The sequence below is a fragment of the Pelmatolapia mariae genome, linkage group LG3_W, assembly GCF_036321145.2.
Source record: "Pelmatolapia mariae isolate MD_Pm_ZW linkage group LG3_W, Pm_UMD_F_2, whole genome shotgun sequence".
Taxonomy (NCBI): Eukaryota; Metazoa; Chordata; class Actinopteri; order Cichliformes; family Cichlidae; genus Pelmatolapia; species Pelmatolapia mariae.
Window position 1 is genome coordinate 29,767,280 of NC_086229.1, and position 14,027 is coordinate 29,781,306.

The 14,027-nt window shown below is 43.7% G+C and overlaps 1 protein-coding gene across 1 annotated transcript; it reads right to left on the bottom strand.

Moving 5' to 3' along the window:
* Positions 1-4,041: 4,041 nt before the first annotated feature.
* Positions 4,042-5,709, bottom strand: LOC134624370 (E3 ubiquitin-protein ligase TRIM21-like). Its single transcript, XM_063469352.1, has one exon. The coding sequence runs from the start codon at positions 5,702-5,704 to the stop codon at positions 4,046-4,048; it is 1,659 nt and encodes a 552-aa protein (XP_063325422.1). The 5' UTR covers positions 5,705-5,709; the 3' UTR covers positions 4,042-4,045.
* Between the last annotated feature and the right edge of the window lie 8,318 nt (positions 5,710-14,027).

The window sequence follows — 14,027 nt, forward strand, 5'->3', positions numbered from 1 at the left end:
GTGATTAGAATAATGTTTACTTTGTGCAGGTGTAATAAAAAACCTACAGAGACTCTTCCAACCAAAACATCTCCATCTATTAGAACTAGAAATTCTCCACTGAAAGGCACACTGCTGATACCAGGTGTCATTTGAAATTACCGTATTTGTTTCCGTCTTGATGCATTCTCAATCATCCAGGTAAGTAAATCTCCAAAAGTTGAATCTGTTCATCTGGACGTAGCGTTTTGTGAGAGAAACGTTTCGTCACTCATCCAAGTGACTTCTTCAGTCTCAGCTGACTGCAGGTTTCAATCTCATAAACAGTACATTTGCATAATGACTGAAACCAGCCCACTGAAGGAACAATGGGCTGTGAGGTCAGTTCCTTAATCATAATTATGCAAATTCTCATGACCATTGATCAACAATCACTGACCAAAACCCACTGATCAAAGAACACTGATCAATGGCCATGAGTACCATTCACAGAGAGTTGGGGAATGGCTGCAATCACAGCATTGTAAGATGGTGACAGAATGATTAAGGATTTCTCACTCACATTTTCAGTGACTGTGGACAAACAGATGTTACACTCACCTCTGACACTGAGAGTCACTGATTTCAGTAGCAGCATGTGTCCATCCTTGTTGTAGACGGTGCAGGTGTAGACTCCACTGTCAGTGAGGTGGAGGTCTTTCAGGGTCAGACTGAGGTCTTTAGTTGTCAGTAGATCTTTCTTCATTTCAGTGTGTGTGTGTGTGTGTGTGTGTGTGTGTGTGTGTCTGCAGCTGTTCTTTGTGTTGTTGCTGGATCGTTGCCTCAGGGGGAAAGTTGTGTGTGTGTTGAACATGCAGACTAACAGAGACTGCAGCTGTTAGCAGCCACACACACTTTATATTCTTCAAATCAAATCACAGTGAAACATGTTCACTGACAGCTCAGCTTCAGCATCTTCTTCATGCTGTGACTGCAGCCGTTCAACTCTGTTTGTCTTTAACCCAAATCATCACAACATGGAAATATAATCATCAAAATGATGTGACTGGAAGGATGCAGCAGTCTGTGCTCCACCTTTCTCCTCCACACCTGCAGGTGGAGAACATGGATGCATGAATCTCTACAGAGTTCTTTGAATATTATCCGTCTCATCAGTTTTCAGTGAACAAAAATCCTCACAGAGCCAAAATAAGCAGTTTGTATCCAACATAACTCAGCTGGACTCTGATGCTCCGTATAACAGCCACACATGAGTCTGGATTCACTCAAAGCATTGAACAAACTTTATTGTAAATGAAGCTTTTGGACATTTCTTCTCTGATATTTGCTCTTCAGCTCGAGTCTCCATCAGTGGGAACATTTCCTGATTCAACTTTTCTTCTGTTCAAATCAAACTCCATGAGAATCAAAGTTTGAATCAGAGTCCTGGGGTCAGTTCTTTGTACCTCGCTAAGTAAGTTAGCTGGATTAGATTTTTCGCGATTTCGCATGATCTTGTATCATTCGGTTCTACGAAGCTCATCCGGGACTTGCTGTCATAGCAACAGATCCGTAAGCGTAAACCTGCTCGGGAGCAGGCTTACTTTATGTAAACAGGATTAGATCGCGGCCACTCAGGTATGTCCGCTGCAGTTATACGAAAGGAATAGCGATATTTCGCCACTGTTTTACCATAAATAAATATTATCAATGTAACTAAAGATAATGCAGTATTTGATTCTTTTATTGATTTCATACAGATACATACAGGTCATTTCAGAAAAAAAGGGAAATGTATTATTAATCATTCTATTACATGTATTTGATCATTCCAGATGTAATTCATATTTTAGAGTAGTAATAGTAAATTACTACATGCAATCAAGATGAGAGACCACGGCTATAAAAGCGAAGGTGGATTTGTACGTTTGTACGCGAGCAACCCATTGCGGAAGGTGCAAGATTGATAAGGAGGCTTTACAGAATTCAGCGTATATTGCGGGATAGACGGGATCCTTTAGCTCAGCGCGACGGTGTGCTTATAGAGAGATATCGATTCTCCCGTGAGGGTATTATTTTCTTTCTTTCTTCCTCTCTCTCTCTCTCTCTCTCTCTCTCTCTCTCTCTCTATATATATATATATATATATTTCCCAACTTACTGTGCATGCTTCAGTCACCCCTTGCATGGGAACAGGTAAAAGTGATGGAGTGTTATGTAAAACTACACACAAAAAAACCCATGATGTCAATAAATGTCACAGTACAAAAAGGGGTGTGATGAGGGGGTGCAGGACCACCACCTGTCTTTATTTGCTCTGCCCTTTTCTTGGTTGCTGTTATAAACAAACAAACAGATTATTTCAGGGTCTCTTTTCAAGAGACTAAAAGCAATATAAGTGATAAATATTACCATTCTGTAGAATATTCTTATATTTCACTTTTACTTGTTCCCATGTTCTAGTGTGTCCTGTTGTGGCTCTAATGTGGAAGAGGATATGATGTAATATAATATAATGTGGAATAATATAATATCACATGATATAATGTAATATAGGGATGCACCGATACCGATACTGGTATCGGGTATCGGGGCCGATACTGTAAAATGTGTGCGTACTCGTACTCGTAAAAGTTAACCGATACCATGAACCGATACTAATTTAGCCCGGATGGGAATTTGGGAGTAGATACTCATAATTCCCATGGACTTGAACGCCACGGTAACATAACGTGTTCACAGTTCACTGCATGGAATGATGCACGAAGTTAGCTGAACCAAAGTGAGAGACTCGGCTAGTTTTACTGAGGTTAACCAGCACAAAAGAGTGTGTGACTACAAAGCTAACCGTGTGGGAGCTTCGCAACAGAGTGTGGGTGAAGTGACTTTTTGTTTCAACGGTCACACCACCATGGAAAACTGTGTTTCCAGCTACGACCGCCGAGGCTAAAGGCTAGCCCGGACTGCTTGGCTGTGCCACGGAGGCAGCCGCTATGGACTGTCGGAGAGCTGGACAGTGACGGGCTAACGCGCTGTAGCAGAGACAGCATCGGGTCCGCAGGGAGTGGATTTATTGTGGGACTGGTGAACGGCGACCTACCGAGCAACGGAACTGTAAGTCAGACTTTTGTGCTCTTACTGGGGAGAAGAGGATTTTTCTCCATCGTCCGGCGTGAGCAGCAAACAGGCCTGCAACAAGTGTGTGGAGCCCATGTGTGAATATTGTATGTTTAGTGGATTTATATAATGTGTTTTGGAGTGTATATTAGTGAGTCACTTACCAAAGGTGATAACATAAGTTGGGTTGATTAATATAATTTGAAAGGGAATTATTTCATTTATACAGTGTATTTCATTTTGTTAAGGAATTGGAATATCATTTGAGTTTAAAAAAGGGATGTGTTGTACAGTATTTGTCTCTGCCCTTACGTTCAGTAAACGTTTTGTTTGTGTTCAAGAGTTGTCTGGGGTCGTTTCTTTACTACTGGTTAAGTTTAACTTGTGTGTGGTAGAAGTATCGGTTTTTGTACTCGGTATCGGCAAGTACTAATATCCAAGTATCGGTATCGCATCGGTTTGAAAAAATTGGTATCGTTGCATCCCTAATGTAATATCATGGATCACTTACGAATTTAATTTGTCAGCAACCTTCTGCCCGCCCTCTCTCCTTGCTTTTGCAGCCTTTGCAGTGTTCCCCTGCGTTTTGATTAAACTCTGAAACTCCTGAAATCCCTCAATCAAGAGTTCTTGCTCTGCTGCCGAAAAATACTGAGCGCGCTCCTTCGACATTTTCGCCGACCAATCAAAGGGTTGCCGATCAATGTTTCTGCTATCAATGCGTAGCCCCTTTTCAGCCACCCAGTGATCTCACATTACCTCATCCAGCTATACTAATCGTCAACAACAGGTGTGTTCGGAGAACAGGAAAAGCGAGCTCAAAGTTAGCGCGATGATTTGATCTTGGATGAGGTACGAAGAACGGATCCCAGATGATCAGATTCTATAGAAACATGGAGACTGTAGAGGATTTACACTCAATATGTTCATTTGTTCCCTTCAAGAGAAATCAATCATTCATCAAATAAAATCAGTCGTTGATCGACTCAGTTTGATTGACAGGACAGATGATCAGAGGTGCAGAGTTTTTACCACCTTGATTCATATAGGGACAGAAGTATGGGTGGAGTTTGTGAGTGAAGGAGCAGCCAGTAAAGGAGTAGATCAGAGCTGCAGCACCTACATCATAAAAGGAGACCAGACCCTCCTCATAATCCACAAACACCCCCACCTTCTCAGGACGAGGATGAAGACAGAGACGGACTGGAGGTGAAGCATTAGCTTCATGCTTATTTCCATTTCTCAGCCACACAGTCCAGAAACCATTCCGAGGACTCAGTGTGACTTTTCCCTTCCTGTTGATCGACTCTGTGGCCACTCCTAATGCCCACTCAGTCTTTCCTTTAACCTGAACCTCAAAGTAAAATCTGCCTGAAGAGAAACTCTGCTCTCCTAAAACCATACCATAGTAAGAAAATCTCTCTGGGTTGTCTGGACGATTCTTCCACACATAACTATGATACACTTGTTTTCTGTCATTAGACAGGATGAGATAAGGATTTGCTGTATCAGGATCCAGAGTTACATCCACCTCATGCTGCTGCACCCTCTTCAGCTCAGCCTCAAACAGCTTCTTCTTTGTGGGTTTCCAGACTGTCTCCTCCAGCTGAGCCACAGCTCTCCCCACAGTCCCCTCATATGATGGTGGATGAACTCTGACCTCTGTCCAGTCCTTGGTGGGTAGAGCAGCTTTCAGGGAGGAGAAGCTTTGGAGGAGGTGGAGGTGGTCTTCAGAGCGTGAGAGCTGCTCCACCTCAGAGCTTCTCTCCATCAGCTCAGAGATTTCCTGTTCCAGATCTTTGATGAGACCTTCAGCCTGTTTCTCTGTAGTTTCCTGTTTGTCTTCGATCTCCTTCATGAGCTCCTTCAGGCGTCTCTCAACAGACTCCATCAGAGCAGTGAAGACCTGAACACCTTCTGCTTTCTGTCTGTCTGCAGCATCTTTACTCATCTTCACCGACTCTGTGATCTCCTGAATCTTCAGTCGTCTCTTCTGGATCATCTGCTGAATCTCAGCCTCTGTCTTCTCCAGCTCTGCCTTCTTTCCTTCATATTCTTCTCTCAGAGGAACAAACTCGTGGTTCTTGTGGTCTAAAACAGGGCAGAGCATGCAGACACACGTCTGGTCGGTCTTACAGAACAGCTCCAGAAGTTTATCGTGCTTCGTGCACATCCTGCTTTCCAGGTTCTCCACAGCATCAATCAGCTGATGTCTTTTCAGACGTTTCACTGTCAGATGTGGCTCCAGGTGAGTCTGACAGTAGGAGGTCTGACACACCAGGCAGGACTTCAGGGCCTTCAGTCTGGTTCCAGTGCAGACGTCACAGGGAACTTCTCCTGGTTTGGCAGCTTGTTGCTCTGAGCTGCTGCTGCTGGCTTTCTGCTGAGCTTCACGTCTGAACTGAGCAACCATCTCAGAGATGAAGGTGTTGACCCTCAGCTTAGGTCTAGTGTAGAAAGTCTCTTTACACATGGGACACTGACAGCTCTGATTCAGGTCCCAGTGCTGACTGATGCAGGTTTTGCAGAAGTTGTGTCCACATGGTGTAGAGACTGGATCAGTGAACACATCCAGACAGATGGAGCACAGAAACTGATCTTCAGATCGCAGATTGTTGGCAGCAGACATGTCTGCACTCTGAGGGAGAAAGAAAAGAAACATTTGATTCAAAATTCACTTTAAATTTCATTTTTAAAAAGAGAGAAACAAGCGTCAGTAGTCTGAGGAGCTTGGAAAGAAAAGTGTCTGGACTTCTTTGAGTTTCTTGAAGACGTTTCATCAGAGAAGCTTCTTCAGTTCTCAGAGTAACTGGTGGAGACCCAGCAACACACTCAGACACAAATTGGTTCATCCCAAACACAAACTTAACATCGTAGTGTCTGCTGTACAGTGCAGCGTCCAGATGAACAGAATAACTTTTGGGGATGAAGATAAATACAGTCGTTAAAAAGATGTGAAATTGTTTCTCTAACTGTTTTACAGAAGGTCCAAGATTCATCCAGATCATTTTATACTTGAATAAATCAGTTTGTTGGATATATTCCATCAATTACTGTGAAGTAAACTTCGACCTTGTTGGTGACTAAATACTTCTTATTGTAAGTCCAGATCAACGAGCCATTAATATTAAACAGTGACTGTTCCAATAGAAGTGACAGTGAGGAGGACAATGAATCATAAACCTCAGAAATGTGTTATTAACTGTTGATCCAGTATATTAATGGCATTTATGAGAACATGTTTATTCAGTGGTGTCTGTATATTTGGTCCATTTGTGCGTCATTAAAAACTGTTTTCTCTCACAGATACTGGAACATCACAGCTCCTCACAAACTCAGGATATGGAAGAAGATGAACTTTTCCAGTCACTCGCTGGGATACATCATTCAATTATTCTGGATCCTCAGAAAACATTGATTTATTTTTGCATTTCATATATTTGTTTGTCCAGATCAAAGATTTATGTTAGTAGAGAAGAAGCCACCATGATAAAGCCTGTGTGTGAAAATGAGATCAGTGAATTTTGTTGATCAAAATCACATTTAAGGAAGAATTCTGTCCTCCAGTTTGTTTCAATAAGCTTTGGGATTAAACACCATCATCTATGTTTGTGTCTGATGACATGTTTGATCCAGTTCAGCTTGAACATCACAGCTGATGTGTGAACTCTGACATATTTAAAGCCTCGATTATCAGGATGATTCAAACACATCTGTTTAAATAATGAGATTTATGTTTCCACACAAAGTTATAAAGTGCAGCATCGACTGTTTTCTGAATGATTCAGGAACATCTGTGACTCTTACAGGATACACTAAGTCAGATAATCTCTCTTTGTAAAATGTGTGAATGACTTTTTAAAGTACTGACCAAAATCTGCTGGTTTACAGTATCAAAGGCTCATATACATATATACATACACACACACACACACACACACACACATATACATATATAACACCCATCTCGCCCCTGCGGGCGGTTTATCCTTCAAGCTCTGGTCCTCTACCAGAGGCCTGGGAGCTTGGGGGTCCTGCGCAGTATCTTAGCTGTTCACAGGACTGCGCTCTTCTGGACAGAGATCTCCGATGTTGTTCCCAGGATCTGCTGGAGCCACTCGCCTAGCTTGGGAGTCACCGCACCTAGTGCTCCGATTACCACGGGGACCACCTTTACCTTCACCCTCCACATCCTCTCGAGCTCTTCTCTGAGCCCTTGGTATTTCTCCAGCTTCTCGTGTTCCTTCTTCCTGATATTGCTGTCATTCGGAACCGCTACATCGATCACTACAGCCGTCTTCTTCTGTTTGTCTACCACCACTATGTCCGGTTGGTTAGCCACCACCATTTTGTCCGTCTGCATCTGGAAGTCCCACAGGATCTTAGCTCGGTCATTCTCCATCACCCTTGGGGGCATCTCCCATTTTGACCTCCGGACTTCCAGGTTATACTCGGCACAGATGTTCCTGTACACTATGCCGGCCACTTGGTTATGGCGTTCCATGTATGCCTTGCCTGCTAGCATCTTGCACCCTGCTGTTATGTGCTGGATTGTCTCTGGGGCATCTTTACATAGCCTGCACCTGGGATCTTGCTTGGTGTGATAGACCCCAGCCTCTATGGATCTTGTACTCAGAGCTTGTTCCCGTGCTGCCATGATTAGTGCCTCTGTGCTGTCTTTCAGTCCAGCTTTGTCCAGCCACTGGTAGGATTTCTGGATATCAGCCACCTCCTCTATCTGCCGGTGGTACATACCGTGCAGGGGCCTGTCCTTCCATGATGGTTCCTCGCCTTCCTCCTCTTTCTTGGGTTTCTGCTGCCTGAGGTATTCACTGAGCACTCGGTCAGTTGGGGCCATCTTCCCAATGTATTCTTGGATGTTCGTTGTCTCATCCTGGACTGTGGTGTTGACACTCACCAGTCCCCGGGCCCCTTCATTCCGCTTAGCTGGACTTGGGGTGAAACCCTCCATGCATGGTAAGGAGCTTTCTTGTCTTTATGTCAGTGGCTTCTATCTCCTCTTTTGGCCAGCCTATTACCCCAGCAGGGTACCTGAACACGGGCAGGGCGTAGGTGTTGATAGCCCGGATCTTGTTCTTACCGTTCAGCTGACTCCTCAGGACTTGCCTGACCCTCTGCAGGTACTTGGTGGTTGCAGCTTTCCTAGCGGCCTCTTCATGGTTCCCATTCGCCTGCGGGATCCCCAGGTACTTGTAACTGTCCTCTATGTCTGCAATGTTGCCTTCTGGTAGTTCAGTCCCGTCAGTTCTGACTACCTTCCCTCTCTTTGTTACCATCCGACTACACTTCTCCAGCCCGAATGACATCCCGATGTCATTGCTGTATAGCCTGGTAGTGTGTATCAGTGAATCGATATCTCTTTCACTCTTAGCATACAGCTTGATGTCATCCATGTACAGGAGGTGGCTGACAACTGCTCCGTTTCGTACTCGGTATCCGTAGCCAGTCTTGTTAATGATCTCACTGAGGGGGTTCAGGCATATGCAGAACAGCAGTGGGGACAGAGCATCTCCTTGGTAGATCCCGCACTTGATGGTGACTTGTGCTATGGGCTTGGAGTTGGCTTCTTGTGTTGTACGCCACATCCCCATTGAGTTCCTGATGAAGGCTCTTAGGGTCCTGTTGATCTTGTACAATTCTAGGCATTCCAGTATCCAGCTGTGGGGCATTGAGTCATAGGCCTTCTTGTAATCAATCCAGGCAGTGCACGGGTTGGTCAGTGACAGGAGCTTCCATGTAGTACTGAGGCAGGTTATTGGTCGGTAGTTGGATGGAACCGGTCCCTTCTGGGGGTCCTTGAGGATCAGGACTGTCCGGCCTCCGGCCAATCAGAGAGGTCCTGCCCTCCCTCTGATTGGTTTAGCCAACGATATGGGCATAATGTGTTGTTGACCACACGGAGACTTTCAGAGTTGCAGAGATTTTCTTTTGTTTTTGCTCGAATGGCTGGTCATACTGGTGTGACCTAGCATTTGTTTGGGCTACGTCCACACTAATGCGTTTTCGTTTGAAAAAAAACTGTTTTCTCTCCGTTTTGGTCTCCACACTGAGATGCCGTTTTCTCCAAGGAAAACATTTTGAAAACGCTCTCAAAAACGCTCTCAAAAACAAATACATTTGGAGATGGTGCATTCGTGTCACAGTGTGAACCGTGAAAACAGAGACTTTCTAAAATGATGATGCATGTTAGTCATGTGATGCAGTCATGTGACCAATTAAACAAAGGCATTATACAGCAGTTGTTTTGTTTGCTCTAAGTTTTGACAGCCCTATTAAAGATTAATATCAGTCTGTACATGCTCCAGATTGCTTTTCTTCAAATTCTTTAATTCTTGCTCACTACTGCAACTTTGTACTTTTGCGTTACTGGCAGCAACAACTCCACCTCATTGTTAGCCCATTTAAAAAACTCAGTGCTTTTCCTCCACCTTTTGCCGCGACGTTTCAAAGAGCCGGAAAGTAAATAAACGGCAGACAGAAATGAGACAGGTCGAATCATCTTGCGTTTCACGCAGGCGCAGGACTGGAACGTAAGCGCTTTCGGACGTATTAATGTGGACGCACAACTCTGTGAAAATGACTGAAAATGCTAGTGTGGCCACGGACACGTTTTCAGACAAAAATGCTGTTTTCAAATCTATCCGGTGTAGTGTGGACACAGCCTAAGTCGCACCATGGAGAAATGAGGTGGCACTCTAGAGCCCTGATGAAGTGAACAGAGTGAAGATTTGTGTAGAAACAGGAAGTGTGATCAGCTGCACTCACCACTGTTGCTGAGAGAAACCTGATGGACTCCAGTGAATCTTCTTTTAGAGACAAACAGGACTCGACTGCAGCTCTGCTGCTGCTCTCTCACACTTCTGCAAAATGCCGTTAAACTTCTCGTCTTTGCTCCGCCTCTTCCTGCCTTTCCCTTTACAGCAATCAGCTGGTCTGTACTCAGTGACTGTGTGCAGCGGGTGGGAGGAGTGAGGAGTGGTGTGTGGGTTCACACAGTAATGACGGCCTCAGGTGATCAGGAGAAACTCACCTGGATTTCCTTTTTCCACAGCAGACTGAGAGCTTCAGGTGGACCCTGAAGGAGGTCTCAGACACAGGTGGTAAAAGTACACACAGTGTGTACTGAAGTAGAAGTACTACTGTTAAAAATACTCCAAGTACTAATTCAACTTCTTTACTCAAGTAAAAGTAAAAAAGTACTGGCTGTGAAATGTAAGAGAGTAAAAAGAGCTGATTGAAGAACATTTCTTACACATATGTTTATACAAAGCTAACTGAACCATGTGCTACATCAATGTAATAATAAAATAATATTATTCACTTTATTTCAGTCTAAATTTGAATTCTAATAAATATTTTACCTTGAAATAATTGAAAAAAAATCTGCCAAGTTAAAATTCTCTAGTTTTTCTCTGCTTTCAAGATTCACTGTCTTGAAAAAGGTTCATATATCTTACACAATGTTGCTCTGTAGCTGATTGTGTCTTATTTAAACTGTAGTAAGATATTTTGAGTAGAAATAGGACAAATATACTGGATAAGATTTGGAGTTTTTGCAGTGCATCAGAGATCTGTGTCCAGAAGAGCTAGTTCATGCATGTATTACTTCCAGACTGGACTCCTGTAATTCATTATTATCAGGAAGTCCTAAAAGCTCCCTGAAAAGCCTTCAATTAATCCAAAATGCTGCATGTGCACTAGAACTGAACACATTACTGTAGGTGTTGGAGCTGTTATCGATGAAACACTGTCCTTCTCCCTGCCGTCTCTCGTCATGAGATCCTCCACCGATGGGCCAAAGTAGGCTGTCATTCCCAGAATAGTCCCAGGTCTCTATCTTACAATAAAAATATCTCCTTCCCCCAATAAAAATTAAAACCATAAACTGGGAGGGCTGGGTTTGATTGTTCCTGCTTAGGTTATTTTCCGATTCTGCCCACATCCTGAGAGGGTTGGGTTTGTTTGCTCTCGCTGGTCTGATTGAGCATCCCTGATGTTTCACACTGGTTACCAGTTCTTCAGAGGGAAAAACACAGGTGGGAACAGGAGAGAAGCAAGGCACAAGATAAACAGCTCCCCAAGGGGTCACATGGGACTATTTCACGCGCGGTGTGTTCAAAAGCACATTATTAATCTCGTACATTCTAAACTCTAACCAGCTTCACATCATTCACACTATATGAGGGTTAGTGTTGAGGAAAAGACTGCAGATGCTGGTAATCCACAAGTGCACGGTCCTTCATGAGACAGGTGGTTGGTGCCCCAACCATTGTCATTTTTCTTTTTGTGCCTGTCCCGTTTGGTTCTTTAGCCATCAGTGTTGTCTGAAAGCTAACAAAGACGCCCAACGGACTAACTTGGTCCATTTCATTGACCTTTCTTGTTATTATTTATTTTATTTTATTTTCAGTTGTTACAGACGGGACAGACATGGCTGGAAAGGGAGAAAGAAAGATGGAGGAAAAGAAAAACAGAGGGGAAGAGGGACAGTGAGAAAGGGCACTTAAAAAGGGAAAAAATCTCCTGGATCAGCTGTTGAGAGGAAAAAAGGGAAAACAAGCAAAAAAAGAGAGCAAGACAATAAACACAGCACCATCGCATTAATCTAGCTGAGTGTTAATAACAGTAAATACTAAATACTGAATGTTGTTGTGCAGCACGCAGGACCGACAGCGCACAATGTGCTTTGAGTTAGCAGCCACACAAGTGGGCACCGGTCTCCCCCACATACACAAGTCCACACTCCCCACTCTGAATGGCGCACACGAGATTCTTTGAATCCAAAGAGAGCTTGCCTGCAGTTGGCCATGCCGTTCCTCTATGTGGATTAGATACCATGTATCTATGCAATAAGTAACACACCAGTTTTTTGGAGGGCATTTTGACCTTCCCCTCCAATTTTGCTCTCATTAAAATGTCACACAAACTGGGATTTTTTCCCCTGAGAGCTTGAAAATGTAAAATCTATGTCTTAATTATGCTGCAGAACGTGTGAGGCAGATGGTAACTTGTTCTGTGCATGCAAAACACCCTCTGGTCAGCTTTCTGTTATGGCCTCTATCACTTCAATAAATACTGTGGTATCTAAAAAATGAATTTTTAAGTGGCTACTCTCATATTGAAGTTTAACTGACCAATGATGTGTATTTAAAATCTGTGCAAACTCTTTAAAAGTGTCTTCCACATGCACCCACTCGCCTATAATATTGTCTATCTTTTATTTTCTACATTTTCTGCACTGGGCAGAAGCCTGAAGGGAAAAGGAGGAACACACACATGTAAAGGAAGCACTTAAAACATGTGGTTATCCTAATTGGGCGTTTATAAAGTCAGCAAAGATGCACAGAAAAGAAGATCAGACACCAGCGAGGGAGGATAAGAAAGACAGACGCAGCAACATTGTCATCCCCTATGTAGCCGGTGTATCAGAGAAACTCAGGAGAGTTTTCTCCAAGCACGACATCCCAGCAACACACTCAGACACAAACTGGTTCATCCCAAAGACAAAACTCCAAAACACAAACTGAACAATGTGGTGTTTGCTGTACAGTGCAGCGAGGAATGCCCAGACCTCTACATCGGAGAGACCAAACAGCCACTTCATGAACGCATGGCACAGCATAGAAGAGCCACCTCCACGGGACAAGACTCAGCATCCATCTGCATCTGAAGGTCAAAGGTCACTCTTTGAGGATGCCAATGTTCATATTTGGACAGAGAGGACAGATGGTTTGGAAGAGGAGTAATTATTCAGCCCTTTGAGTCAATACTTTGTAGAACCACCTTCTGCTGCAGTTACAGCTGCCAGTCTTTTAGGGTTTGTCTCTACCAGCTTTGCACATCTACAGACTGAAATCTTTGCCCACTCTTCTTTGCAAAACAGCTCCAGCTCAGTCAGATTAGATGGACAGCGTTTGTGAACAGCAGTTTTCAGATCTTGCCACAGATTCTCGACTGGATTTAGATCTGGACTTTGACTGGGCCATTCAAAAAGTTCAAGGGGGCCAAATACTTTTGCAAGCCATTGTAAACTGTTTTTAAACTGAAATCCTAAAACAACAAAATGTCACAGCATGTAAACCTTTTACACTGAGAAACAAAGAACATGGATTTACACCACCCAGGTTCTGATGGAGGGCCTTTACTGCTGAGGCCAGTAAGAGTGATTGATCCATTTAATTCATCTGTTAAGTTCAAATAGCTGAACACTGAAGCATCACAGACTTGTCCATCTCCACAGAGTTGATCCAGCCCTAACTATATGGAAAGGAAAGTTTTAAGCCTAATCTTGAAAGTAGAGATAGTGTCTGTCTCCTGAATCCAAACTGGAAGCTGGTTCCACAGAAGAGGGGCCTGAAAACTGAAGGCTCTGCCTCCCATTCTACTTTTAAATACTCTAGGAACAACAAGTAGGCCTGCAGAGCGAGAGCGTAGTGCTCTAATAGGGTGTGTGTATGTGTGTGCGTCCAGAGTTCAGCTGAGACAGTGTCCTTCGCCCTGCCAGGCTAAGTAAACAGTCTTCCTGCCAACCCAGGTGGCCTTGCGTAGGATAGGAAGAACAGTCAATGCACAGTCTGACCTGATCACTGATCTACGTACAGAATCAAGCTGATGTTTGCAGTGTGAAAACATCTTTAAGAAGATTTGTCACCCTCATCAGCTTCCTCTCTATCAGCCCTGCAGTATTTTTAGCCTCCCATCTCCCCTCTGCATCACTTCTTCTTTCTGTGGTTTTTCTGCTAATCTGAGGACAGCTGTCCTTATTTTAACTGTGGGCTCTCCTGGTTGCTCTTCAGACTGTGACAGACGTCAGGGATTAAACATGATTATATTTAACATTAGTGTAATGTCTGACAGGGAATCATAGCTGAGTTCATCACATGTTTATGCACATCTTTAAAACACTTCTATTGGATCCATAAAGGGCTGTG